The 13399-nt window shown below is 32.6% G+C and overlaps 1 protein-coding gene across 5 annotated transcripts in view; it reads right to left on the reverse strand.

Moving 5' to 3' along the window:
* LOC129943476 (YTH domain-containing family protein) overlaps positions 1 to 13399 on the reverse strand; it is a 150007-nt gene that overhangs the window by 68025 nt on the left and 68583 nt on the right. For all 5 annotated transcript variants that reach the window (XM_056052971.1, XM_056052967.1, XM_056052970.1 and 2 more), the window contains one exon: positions 6947 to 7098. In XM_056052971.1, coding sequence (XP_055908946.1) covers positions 6947 to 7098 — 152 coding nt within the window. The remainder of the gene's footprint in view (positions 1 to 6946; positions 7099 to 13399) is intronic.

Consider the following 13399-nt stretch of genomic DNA (forward strand, 5'->3'; position numbering starts at 1 on the left):
TCGTCACTGATAAGAGCGACTCAGCCGTGACCTCTTTTAGCACCTCTTTAACTAAATTGTATCTTTCGATACCCCTGCTCTCTCCCCCTTCACTTTCTCTATTACAAAAAATAGCAATAATGTTTTTCGTAGGCTCCATCTGGGACTTAAACCCACGACCCTTCGATTTGTCTCTGGACGTCACCTCCGCTGTGTTACCCTTCACTTTATTAACAGCTTTGTTACTAATCAAACACTTGCACTTATTCAACTTGATAATTAATTTAAAAAAAAGCACTTTATCACTCTTCTCAAGTCAATGAACGACTCAGTCCAACGCACGGGCACTATACTATTGATAGTTGTTTAAAAAAGAGGAGCCTTAAAATTTATTTGTTAACAACTTTTAAGAAAACTAAATTTTTTGGAAAATATTTTGGGACAAAAATGCTTTTATTTAAATTATAAAGATTATGTCATTAAAAATATAAAAAATTAACTTTAGAAAATATTTTTGAACAAAAATGTTTGCGTTTAAATAATTCGTATGAAGATTATGTAATAAGAAATATAGGATTTAACTTTGTGATTTGATGTGTTGTGCTTTTATTATAGAATTGGATTATGCATATTACATTAATTTGTATTTATATGAACATTTCGCAGCACCAATTTGATCATTAAAGGAATAAAATAGTGCCTTGCCTCTCCACAATGCTTAGTTTAACACTAAGTGGCTAAACTTGTTAAGCTTCCATGCTTTGAACATTATTGATTTAATCATGGCTGTGGAAAGGTTTCACCACCTCTTCTTACCTTTTATTTCAATTAAATATGTTTTGATGATCTGGTCAAGCAGGTTTATACAGTCCATTTCCATATTATAGCTTTTGAAGACAGTGACTCAAAAATATTTATTTTTTTCTGCTGTTTCTTGCACTCTTCACATTTGCACTTTTTTCGTAGTTTGTGTTCATTGTACCAATGATGTCCTTCTATTTAACAATACGTAATTTGTTTTTCTCATCAAAATGGTGTTCAAAAGATCCTGTTTTTGAAATTGTTTACCTATGAAAGAGGGCACTTTTTCAATCGATTATCTCGAGTTTTTCGAGTTGCTATAAATTTTGTTTTTCCTTCAAGATCTTAATTCAAGCTGGGAACAATGTTGTAAAAATAAAGAGCATGTTCACTTGGGCTGTTGTGTTCTTAAGAAGGCCAAGAACCACAATTGATCCAAAAGACAAAAGTTTTTAAAAAGGTTTTACATTTTTAGCACCGCAGTAAGTTTAAAACTCATCTTTGCTAGAAAGCTTCAAATTTTTAAACACGAATCTAACAGGCTTTTCTCTAATAAATTGGTTTAAGTAGCGTCCACCAAAATGTTTCACCATTCATTAATCGCTATAATTATTGCTCATGCTTATATCCCTATCCTACTTATACATTTTTTAAATAACAGCTTACTGAGCTTACAAGTTTGTTGTTATCAGCAAAGTATAAGAATTTTATTTACTGAAATCTGTTTCTGGACATACAGTTAGTTAAAAATACTAAAGCATAGTTTTACATTCTATTCAAAAGGTTTGTGTCTTCCGTACTGCAATTGACTTTTTCTACACAGATAACGCAATGTCATCATCGCTTTCAAACATATCATCATCTACTCTATAAAACTATGAATATATTTGAAATTCACCTGGGCCCTATTTCATAAACATTGACAGATGACAATTCTACAAATTTGTCACACTTTTGTGACAAGTTTTCAATGCATAACGTTTTGACAGCTGACAAAATTGTCAATTAAATACAACGACAATTTTCCCATTGTCGAAGTATGACAATTTTGTCTTCACCATTATCATCATCCTTCATTTCAAATGGTGTATGTCCACTTCGCAAACGATTTTCCAAGTTATGCAGTATTGTACAAGTCAAAATAACCTTGCATGCAGTTGCTTGTGACAATTTTAAATAGTTAAGGCAAGGAAATTATTCCGTCTACTAGCCTCTTCGTTTTCTTATGAACCCTCAAATATCTTAATAATTGTTTCAGATTGTTTAACTAGGTGTGGAATAACTGGTGTTATCAGACAACTTTTTCGTTAATAACCGTTGTCTCCTAATATTATACTCGTAGCATCCATTTTCCCAGCGTCGTGCTAATGAGCTATTTCTTATAACTCTGGCATCGTGAACGGATCCAGGCCAGCGTGCAGAACCATAAAACAACTCCAAATTTGGGGTACAAACAAACATGGCATTAATTGTGTGGTCACTATTTCTGTCAACAATTAACAATGGCAGCAACACAAGAAAAATTAGCATAATGTCTAAAACGTGTAGGTATAGATATAAAATTGTTTGCCAGTCTAGATTTAAATTTATCATTGTGTTATTTACTTAAATTTAACTATCCTAATTATGTGAAAGTAGTACCCGTGGCATGATGGTTAGTGCGTTGGACTGTCATGAGAGAGGTCCAGGGTTCAATCGAAGAGAAAAGGTTTTTTGTCGTAGCGTGGGTCGTATGCTAAGTGCATTTCTTGTGTGTACGAAATACTTGCAATAAAAAGTAAAAACAACAACCACCCAAATTAAATGTTAACAGTCAAATATTTCATCTTCAAAAGTCCCATAACAAGGCAATAAAAATAGCTAAAATTTATCTTCTTTGTAGACTTGTAGCAACCATATGATTCACAGTAGCTCTATGTATCTCAGATTATATGGAATCTCGATTTATTCGAAAAAATATGCGTCAAGACAAGGTGTAATGATCATCTTCTAATGAGCCCAACCATTACATCGGGACGAAATGCATATATGAACACCTATGCTGGTTTATTTTTATTTTCATGATTTTAAATGATATTTATTAAAATAAACGGTGTTCAGTGGTGTTTCATCTTTAAAATCAACTTAGACGGCTATATGACCGATTTTGAACAATTTCAAAATGAAATAGAACCATTGTTAGATGATGAAGCAGATTCAAGTACGAGGATTCGTACTATAATAATGCTGCTATTTTAAAGCCTTCATCGGAATTCAAAATTTAACTAATCAAATTTGAATTTTGAATTCCGATGAGGGTTACTTTGATTTCAAAAAAGAAATTCTTGCTCTGATTGGTTGTAGTTTTGATTAAATATAATTGGTTGATATACAAATTTCCAAAATAAAAAAGTAAATAAAAATGAGTATCGCCCAAAAAGAGCTCTAATTCCCTCATCAGTTTTTTGATATTATGAACCTAAAAGCGTGGTGTTACCAGCATGACGTCAAGCTGGGAACACCACAAGTTTGAGGGGCAATTGATTTTTGAACCAAGTCGGGATTAGAGCACTAAATTAGTACAAGAAGAGCCCTAAATCACCTTCTTATTAGAATTTCGAGATGCTATTGTGGTGTTTCCAGCTTTACAAACCTGATTATGTGATAATAATATAACATAAAAACAAAGTTACAATTATATTAATCATTACCACCATAGGGGTATATTAAAAGTAAATTATTTAAAAAAAGAAAATCTAATCAGACTAAAATTGATCATATAACAAGGGAAATTAGTCACACTAAAACACCTAGACAATGGTTTGTTGGATGAATAATTTTTTCTATGGTATGGAATTTAAAAAAAAATCGGCTCCAAAGCAATGCCGCAGGAACATTAAAATTAATAAAGCTGAAAATATCGGAACAATCAGTGTACTTTCCAAATACGTCACGAATGAACATAACCCCAAGGAACGTTCTTAAAATGTTTAGAGGAAATATTCAAAATAATTTACATTTCGGTCCGTAGGAATACGTATCTTTATTTCAATAAAGCCTTTTCATTACTACTCTAGTGAATGTTTTTTAGATTTTTTTAATCGTAAAAGTGTGAACTTCATACGAAAAGCACTAAATAGCACAACAATACTCAAGAGTAGATCTACTCGTAACATAGGCGTTAAACAGATATTTCAAATAATATGGATAACAGGACTCTTTTAAATTGCTTTAAATTAATCCCAAAATTGAGTTACCTTTTACAACTAAAATATTTATGTATGTACATGTTTTAAGAAATCAAGCGTTTGGTCACAAATTGGACCAAGGTAAGTACTTTTTAGAGGTTATATTTGAAAGAAATATATTGTATAAAAAAAGATAAAGTTTGAAATTTTGCGATATTAGGGTCTAAGGAGTTAATCAAACACCAATTCGATAATTTCTCAAGGTTTTCTTGTAATAAACTACAATCCTGTCCTGTTTTTATACAATGAAAGACTTTTAAATCCTCCGCATATAAGAGGCAATCTAGCTTACAAAGTTTGGAAACGTTTTAGACTCCACGAACTTCATAAGGTCTACACTGAGTTAAAAAATAAAGTTGTTTTTGAGATTGAAAAAGCTAAAAGACGTTTCTATGCTCCTCGTTTTAACCCTTCATTAGCCGCTCATAGACTTTGGAAAAATTAAAAAAAAAAAATTGGTGTTGGTAAGCACTTCAACAGTGTTTCTACTATCATTGATTGTGATGAGCTGAGCACCAATTTGAGTTCAATGATAGCGCAGAATTGTCTGGAATTTAGAAACCGACATCTCATCTACAAGGGGCTTTAGCTTCTCAGCAATTGATGATGAAGTTGTTCTACAATCCTGTTTATCTGTTAAATCAAACTCAATAGGATTTGACGAAATCCATCCCTTGTTTGTGAAGGCAACTCTACCGATTACATTGAGATACATAACATATCTTGTCAACACTATTCTCATGACTGTAGTTTTTCCTACCGTCTGGACAACTGTTACAACTGTTCCTGTTCCAAAAACCAGAAATGACTATCGGCCAATAGCCACATGCCATATTTATCCAGTTTTTGAAAAAATTATGAACACACAAATGCGGCAATATCTAAAACGTAACGACATGCTATGTCCCAATCAATTCTGTTTCCCTCCCAAACACAGTTCCACCACTGCCCTATAAATGTGGTCGAAGAAATAAGAGAAAGTGCAGATAAGAGTTTTATATCTTTTCTCACTCTTTTGGATTTTTCCAAAGCCTTAGACACTGTTAACCACCGTCATTTATGCATCAAATTCAGGGATGAGTTTCAATTTACTTCATCATCAGTGAGACTCGTTTTCGCATATTTTAGTTCTAGGCACAAAGCAGTAGTTGCTAACAACAAAACTTCCAGTTTTTTTCCACCCATTACTTTTTACCATGTATGTATGTATGTCCATACATATGTATGCTGAGGATGTACACTGTACAGCTTAGGTACAGTTTTCCACTGCGTTGTTTAAAAATGGTATTTGGGAGATAAACGAAGATCTTAATAAGATATTGCTCTGGTCTCGATCAAACGGACTTTCTTTAAATCTTACTAAGTCAAAATGCTAAGTCATTTCAAAAGACGCTATAGACACATCTTGCTTTTCTCCAATATAACTCAATGATAACTTGACATAACCAAGAATCTTATAGTAGTATTTAATAAGACACTTACTTGAAGAAATCATATACAACTTATCATAGGTAGAGTGTACGGAGACTTACGTATGTACACTCCAATAAAAACAAGAATGATTCTTGCTGAGTCGCTGCTTATTCCGCTTTTATTATTTGGGTGTGAACTATTTAGTTATTGCGATTCCAAGCGCAAAAGGAAACTTAATGTTGTCTATAATAGTGTGACAAGATATATTTTTAGACTACGGAAATATGTTCACATTTCCTCATATGCAAGATTAATATATGATATTTCTCATGATAACCTTTTCTCGTTTAGGACCTTAATAATGCTCCACAATGTCATGCAAACACGACAACCGACGTACCATTACAACGAAATACTTTTTCCACGCTCTAATCGAAGCAGTGATCTGATACCAATACGCTACTATATCTTATTTCGAGCCGTCAATTCACGCGGCTCGGCTGTGAAATTCCCAACCTCAACTATAAGGATGATAGGCTGCACTAATCGGTTAGACAGTATTTTGAGGCATTGCAATGATTTTAACTTTTGTTTTTTTTTTTATACTTTAAAGGTGTTTTAAAAGGTATTATAATAAAGTCCATAAATCAAATCTTTTTCATTAATTAAATAGTATAAAGTACTTTTGTTTATATTAATGTTTTTTTTTTCAAGTCATCTTGTTTAAAATTTAGTAATCATTCATTTCATGTAAGCCAGCAAACTGAAGCTTGTACTACCTTAAAAGATATTGTATCGTTCTGTGCAAAACTAAATGTTATGTAGTAAACACAAAAAAACAGCAATTTTAATATAAACAAACTCTTATTGTTAATATATTCCCTTACCTTCCCCTTAATACTTTTTGAAAATATGCAACAAATTTGCAAAATTATATGCAAAAAAAGAGCTCTATACACTGGTTATTGTTACGAATCCCTTAACTGGACGAAAAAGTTTTGGAAATATTGGAGGATCAAATTAGTCATCAAAATAAAGTGATTTTTTAGATAGCTAATGCGTTTCTCACAAAGAAAAATTAATTTTTCTCATTATGTAAAATAAATAAACAAATGTTTCATTTACACATAACAAAATCATAAAATAAAAAAATTAGAAGATATTAATTGTAGTATTAAATTTATATTTGAGTTTTCCATATTTAACTGTATTAAAAAATAATTTACACTAGATTAACTAAAATTTTAGTACAGATCAATGTTCAAACGGACACTGTAAAACAAAAGACTTATAAGGACGACTCAAAAAACGGACACTTTAAAATTGTATACTTATAAGGATGACCGAGAAATGTTGGAATGTTAGTTTGGGAGAATTGTTTTTTTTATTTTACTAACATGATTAGATAACATTTCCGTAGGCTTACGTTCGAGTTGGATGAAACAGAATAGGTTAAGCGAATCAATCACTTATTACACAAAAGAATATAAAATGTACTTTTCTGATAACATAATTTTTGTAACTACCTTGTGAGTTTCTTCCGGATATATTTCGAGGGAACAATTGAAGTTTTCCATTTTAGGGCAGCGGGACGTACTTATTTTCTCTGTGCTATAGATGTCCTCACTTCGCATGGGATAGATTTTTACAAACGGCTGGCAAACCCTATTTTTAGTATCTAGAATAAAACATGTTAATCAAATTGTAATATTTTAACTTTCCAAATTTAGAGTATTTTTGCGAGAAGAGAATTAAAAATTTAAGAGCGCTAGTTAAGCATCCGTAGCATTATATATTAAGAAAAGAGATAACATTGTTTATATTCAATGATATCTTTAGTCTCCAGTACAGTCTTGCACACAACGCTATACCATTTATGTAACGGAGATAATAATTGTTTGGGTACAAAGTTGTATAGATAATATTATTTCTTCTCCATTATCAAGCAAGATGATTGTACGCTTTGGTCTCCTTGTAGAAAGATAAGGAAGGATATACATAAATACGACTGTATGATGAATGGATCTGCAGTTTTATAGTAACTAAAGAGTTTGTCAATTTGGACGGGTAGATGAACAAAATTTCAATCGTGGCGTTTGCTGTTGATTCCAGCAGGACGTGGCACGTAGCCCCATATGGTTGAATTTGGCCAATAAGAAAATAGTTATCACCATTATTTAGCACTGTTAACGGCGTTGTCTATGGTCATGAACTTTGAGCGATTGGGTCAGTTGGATGTTGTACGGGCGTACAAGTCCTGAAGCAAAATTCGGCAAGTTGAAGTCTCCGAAAAGCCGAGTTCTTGTGCACGGTAAGAAATAGACTGCCTGGGTCTCTGCTGTGCACTTTTACGAAACGCGGCGATGTTCACGGCCGGTCTTGCGTTCCTTGAACTTACGGGTGGTGGCTAATTGTTTACTGAACCGGTGGTCTCAAATTTGGCAACCAAACGTTGAAGAGTCGACTGTGAATGGCTACCACATATACCGTAAAATGCACGCAAGGTTTGCGTTAGCGAACATTCATTTTTATAATAAAGTTTTACTATTTGAACGTGATGTTCAATCGTGTAACTTGCCATGATGATTTGGCATAAGCAACTGAATATCAAACAAAAGCTTTGACAGATGCCACCAAAACAAAATGGCCACCACGGACTCCAAAACCTACCATAGTGCAATGATAAACCCTTTATATAGAAGGTTTAAGCTTGTTTCAAAGTTCAAAAAAAATATTCTTTTAATTTAAAAATACAAAACTCTTGTGTTACCGGTTGCAAGAAGTATCTAAAATAGAAGGTACAAATATAGTTTCTTCTTCTTTAATTAGTGAAAGTGTGTATGTGAAGAAAAAACAGCATAACAATTCGACGACAACAAACTTGAGTATAAAATGGAACAACTCGCAGTATTGATTTCAAGAATAGAAGACTTAGAAACCAGGTGCAACCAGAGAATGCAAGGTTATCAGCAAATATAATAACCGAAATCAAATAAACACTAATTTAGAAAAATAACTAAATAAAGTGAAGGCTGAATTAGCCATTGTGCCAAATATACCTGTGCTAGGGGAAATAAGAACCCTACATGTAGAGTAGGGAAGAAATCAAACAAACATTTTTTTATTAATTATTTTAGAATATTTAATTACAATTAAGAAAAATAGCAGTTTAATTATAATTTAAAGTTAATTAAGTTTTAGATATATAATAGGTAGGAAATTAATATTGTATTATTTTTTTAATCTTCGCGGGACTTTTCTTTAGCTTAACACTTCTTTTCTTCTTAACGACTTGACATTGAATGCTCTCAATATTTAATAAACAGTAACTAAAAATTATATAAAAATGGATTTGCAAGCAAAATAGGGTAAATTCCAATAAGTTTGGCAATTCATATTAAATAATAATTAATTAGATTTTAATAATAATAATATAATACAATATAATATAAAAATAGTAAGGATGAAATATCCTACACTCGGCCATCCTTTTTATCGGCTGTCTCAAACGAACAGTTGGCTTATCTTCGCAATAGTCGTTTGTATTATTCATCAATCTCGGCATCAATATCAATTTTCATTTCTCCACGGTTTCATAAAATCTGCTGAGGTTGTAGTAGCATTTGGGTCTTCATGAGCTCCGACTTTTTTTCACATCATAGCGATCGTTTCTTTTTACTTTCACAATCTCCTATGGTCCCAAATATGAAGGAAAAATCTTCGTTCCTGGAAAAAAACTGAGTTTTCTTAATTGCTACTAGGTCATGAAGACTATACTTTTAAGCTTGCTTTCTTTTTCGGTTTTACACTCTCCTGTTTTCCTCTTAAACTTTTGCTATCTGCTCTTTTGCTTGACATCGATTATCTTTCCGTTCTACCTCAAAATCTTCGATTAGCAACTCTTCCATTTCTTCGAGGAACACCTGTAGTAACCAACGAATGCATTATGTTTCTCTCTTCACAAAATATTTCTTAGCACCTCCTTCTGCAAACTATTTGGTAAAACTAACGAGTAGTCTCCCTCAAAGAATTTATACAGGATACCATTTCTCAAAACAAAACTTTTGTACTCTCCCTTCTCCAGAATCTTGGTAACTAACTCACAAAACTCATCCTTTTGCTGCGTCTACACCATCTTCTATCCTCATAACAACTGGAGAACGACTCATCGCATCAACATGTCTCATAGCTGTTCCCGCGCTGTGAAGAACTTCGCAGTCAAAATCTTGCAGGAACAATGCCCATCTGGCAACTCGCGAACAAAGGTCCTTCTTCTTCATTGTTGATGTAAAAGCTTTGCAATCTGTATTTTGAATGTTAGCCCCCAAAAGATATACTCTTAACTTAACTAAATATTTTATGATGGCTAAAACTCTTTGTTCATAACTTATATAATTGGACTCCGCTTTTGATGATTTAAAACTTATATTAAATACTGGATGAAGCAAATTGTCATCATTTCGCTGTAGAAGTACACCACCAAACCCTATCTTACTTGCATCTGTGTGCAGCTCCGTCTCTTATTGTGGATTAAACAACTGTAAAACAGGATCCTTACAAAGAGCCTTCTTTGGGCTTTCAAAAGCTGAACTTGATCTGGACCAAAGTGAAACTTCACATCTTTGCGTAGTAAATCTGACAACGGCTTAGCAATAATTGCATAATCTCGTATAAAATGCCTGAAAAATTCTGTAAGCCCTAGAAACGATTGTACTTTCTTGACTGTATCTGGCCTAGGAAATTTCTGAACAGCTTGTAGTTTTTCTTTCGACGGTCTCATAGCTCCATTTTTAATAATATGACCCAGAATTCTATTCTTGGAGTTAAAAATCTGAACTTTTTCCAGTTGATAAGGAGTCTATTTTCCGCAGCAACATCAAGAACTAACTTCAGCCTTTCCAAACATTCTGTCTCATTTCTAGCTCTTATAACAATATCATCTATTTATATATGCAGCCAACCTGAGCGAACGAACTTCTCAAATACGGCGTTCACAAATCTCTGAAAGACTGACGGAGGGTTACATAACCCAAAAGGAGCATTATATTTTTGACTATGCTCGTCAATATCAACATGGAAAAATCCATTCTTAAAATCTAAGGCGGTAAAACAGTGACCTTCTTTGATAATCTTTGCATTGAGTGACCCATAGTCGATGCATATTCGGTTTGTTCCGTCTTTCTTCTTAACAAGGACTATGGGGCTTGCATAATCTGAACTGCTGGAACGAATTATACCTTCTGTCAGCTATTAATGTATCTTTCTCTTTACATCTTCTCTTTCATTCATAGCTAAGCTCCTTGGTTTTTGGTAAACAGGTCTTTTATCAGATACAACAATTCTCATCTTAACAAGGCACTCATCTCTTGGATTTTTGGGAGTATAGTTTTAAACAAGCTCAACTACCTCTTTTCGTAACTGTAAATCCGAAATGTTGTCGAGATTATCTTTCACTTCCGTAACTATTAAATCTTTTTTCCTTATCTACAACCTCCATAACATCTATTCTCGAAATATCATTTTCCTCTAGATCTACTGCTAATGGTTTTCTGCCTAAATTAATCTTTCCATTCTCTATAAAAAATCTTTGCACTTTTCAAAAAATTGTGTCCCAAAATCATCATATCTGACATCCAATTATCTGGAATAATGTGGAAACGAATACGATGTATATCTTCTTCAATAAAAACCTCTATTAAACAAGAACCATACGTTCTCTTCGCTTTTCCATCGCCGAACCCGAACAAAGATTTTCCTATTCCGTTCATCTCAATAGCACCAATGATTCTCCAAACTCTCTACTTCATCTGTGAAACGTCAGTTCCAGTGTATACCAAAACATCTTCGATTTTCCAGCCACAATAAGTTGTGCACTGTAGTCGAATTTATTTATTCTTTTAACGTTAAATTGACTAGTTCATGCACTCTTATCTTTTTTAGGGCAGTTCGTAGCGATATGTCCAAACTCATTACAAGAAAAACACCTATCACCCTTACTTTTATTTGGACAAGTTTGTTGTTGGTGAAACATTGAGACACAATTAATACATCAGTTTTGGTTCGAGCTATTACTTGATGTCGAAGCCGTAGCTCCGTAGGAAATATTACCTTGATTCTTATTATTTACATTTAATTGACCCTTTATAGTTTCGTAGATCAAAAACTTTTTCTTAAGCTCATCTAAAGTAGTTGCCTCATAGAGAACTGTTTTGTTTGAAGGACTACCAGCGATACCCTCAACTATGTATGCAATCAGCGATTCATCGTCAAAATTGCCTTTCATTGAAATTTGCTTCATAGAATACATGTACTCCAAAAAAGATTCACTCGGCTTTTTCTTACGACACTGCAATGCTTTATGTAAGCTTATGCAGGATGGTGTTTCCTCGAACTCACTACACAAGAAATCTTTTAATTTTTCCCAACTGCAAATTACGGTTTTGGACTCGACTGCTAACTTTGCAGCTCCTCTCAGCAAGCGCCTAGCATACTAATACTTCTGTATGTCATTCCATTTGCAAACGGTCGCTATATCTTCAAAATTCTATGTACCTTGACATATTGAAGGAAAATTAAGTACAAAGTGCCGAAAAGCTGAACATAAAGGACTGTTTCCGGTTATACCAAGATAACGACCCAAAACACAAATCTGGTATTGTGCAAACTTGGTTGATATGGAACTGCCCCCATGTCATGCAGCCACCTGTGCAGTCTCCAGACATAAACGCCATCGAAAATTTATGGTCTAAACTTGAGCGAGAAATACGAAAACACGAGATAAGATGCAAAGACGATCTCAAAAAGGCGCTCTTGGAAGAATGGGGAAAAATACCTTCAGACTACTGTCGAAAACTGGTGCGATCTCTTCCAAGGAGGCTTAAATCGGTCCTGGAGCAAAAAGGATATCCTACTAAGTATTAGTGACACATTTTTGAACTTATAACTTGTTATTTTTATATTACTTTATTTAGTGCATTATTTAAGCTGTGAGTCTATTTTTTAAGAATAATTTTTTAAGTTAATATTAAAATGTAAATATAGTGTTGATTTCATTTTTTTTTTGTTTTTCCATTATAAATGAAGTTCTTTTAAATAAAAAATATAATATTTTTTTCCACTAATAAGTGCGTGCTTATTTTTTGAGCAAATAGGGAAAACTAAGACTGCATCATTTTAGCTGAGAGCCACTGTAGGTATTATAATATATAACAAATTTTCTTCATGCAACCAAAAAATGAAACGATCACACCCGTTTATTGGATTATTCCGTTAATTTAACTTAGCTGTATTATGGTACGTTTTATGTCACAGTTTGAAGCATATGCATGATTTTTATAATTTTTATATTTTTTTTCTTCAGATTTTTAACATCTAAGAAATTTTTTGTTTTTCTTCCGGTTTTAACACTTTTAAATACGCGGTGCTCTCTTTTCACTTGTTTTTTTACTTTTCAAAAATAAATATCCACTATTATGGTTTAATTTTATTCTTGGCTTATTATAATTTATATAATACTATAGTAAGTTTCCAACACGGCACTGTTTTGTTCAGTTAAACTTTTGACACCAATTGTAGGGGAGGGAAGAAATCAAACACACATTTGTATTAATTATTTTAGAATATTTAATTAATAGCAGTTTAATTATAATTTAAAGTTAATTAAGTTTTAGATATATAATAGGTAGGAAATTAATATTGTATAATTTTTTTCAATCTTCGCGGGACTTTTCTTTAGCTTAACATTTCTTTTCTTCTTAACGACTTGACATTGAATGCTCTCAATATTTAATAAACAGTAACTCAAAATTATATAAAAATGGATTTGCAAGCAAAATAGGGTACATTCAAATAAGTTTGGCAATTCATGTTAAATAATAATTATTTAAATTTTAATAATAATAATAATAAATAATAATAATATAATACAATATAATATAAAAATAGTAAGGATGACATATCCTACATACATATAGATTATA

This window comes from Eupeodes corollae, chromosome 1 (assembly GCF_945859685.1).
Source record: "Eupeodes corollae chromosome 1, idEupCoro1.1, whole genome shotgun sequence".
Taxonomy (NCBI): Eukaryota; Metazoa; Arthropoda; class Insecta; order Diptera; family Syrphidae; genus Eupeodes; species Eupeodes corollae.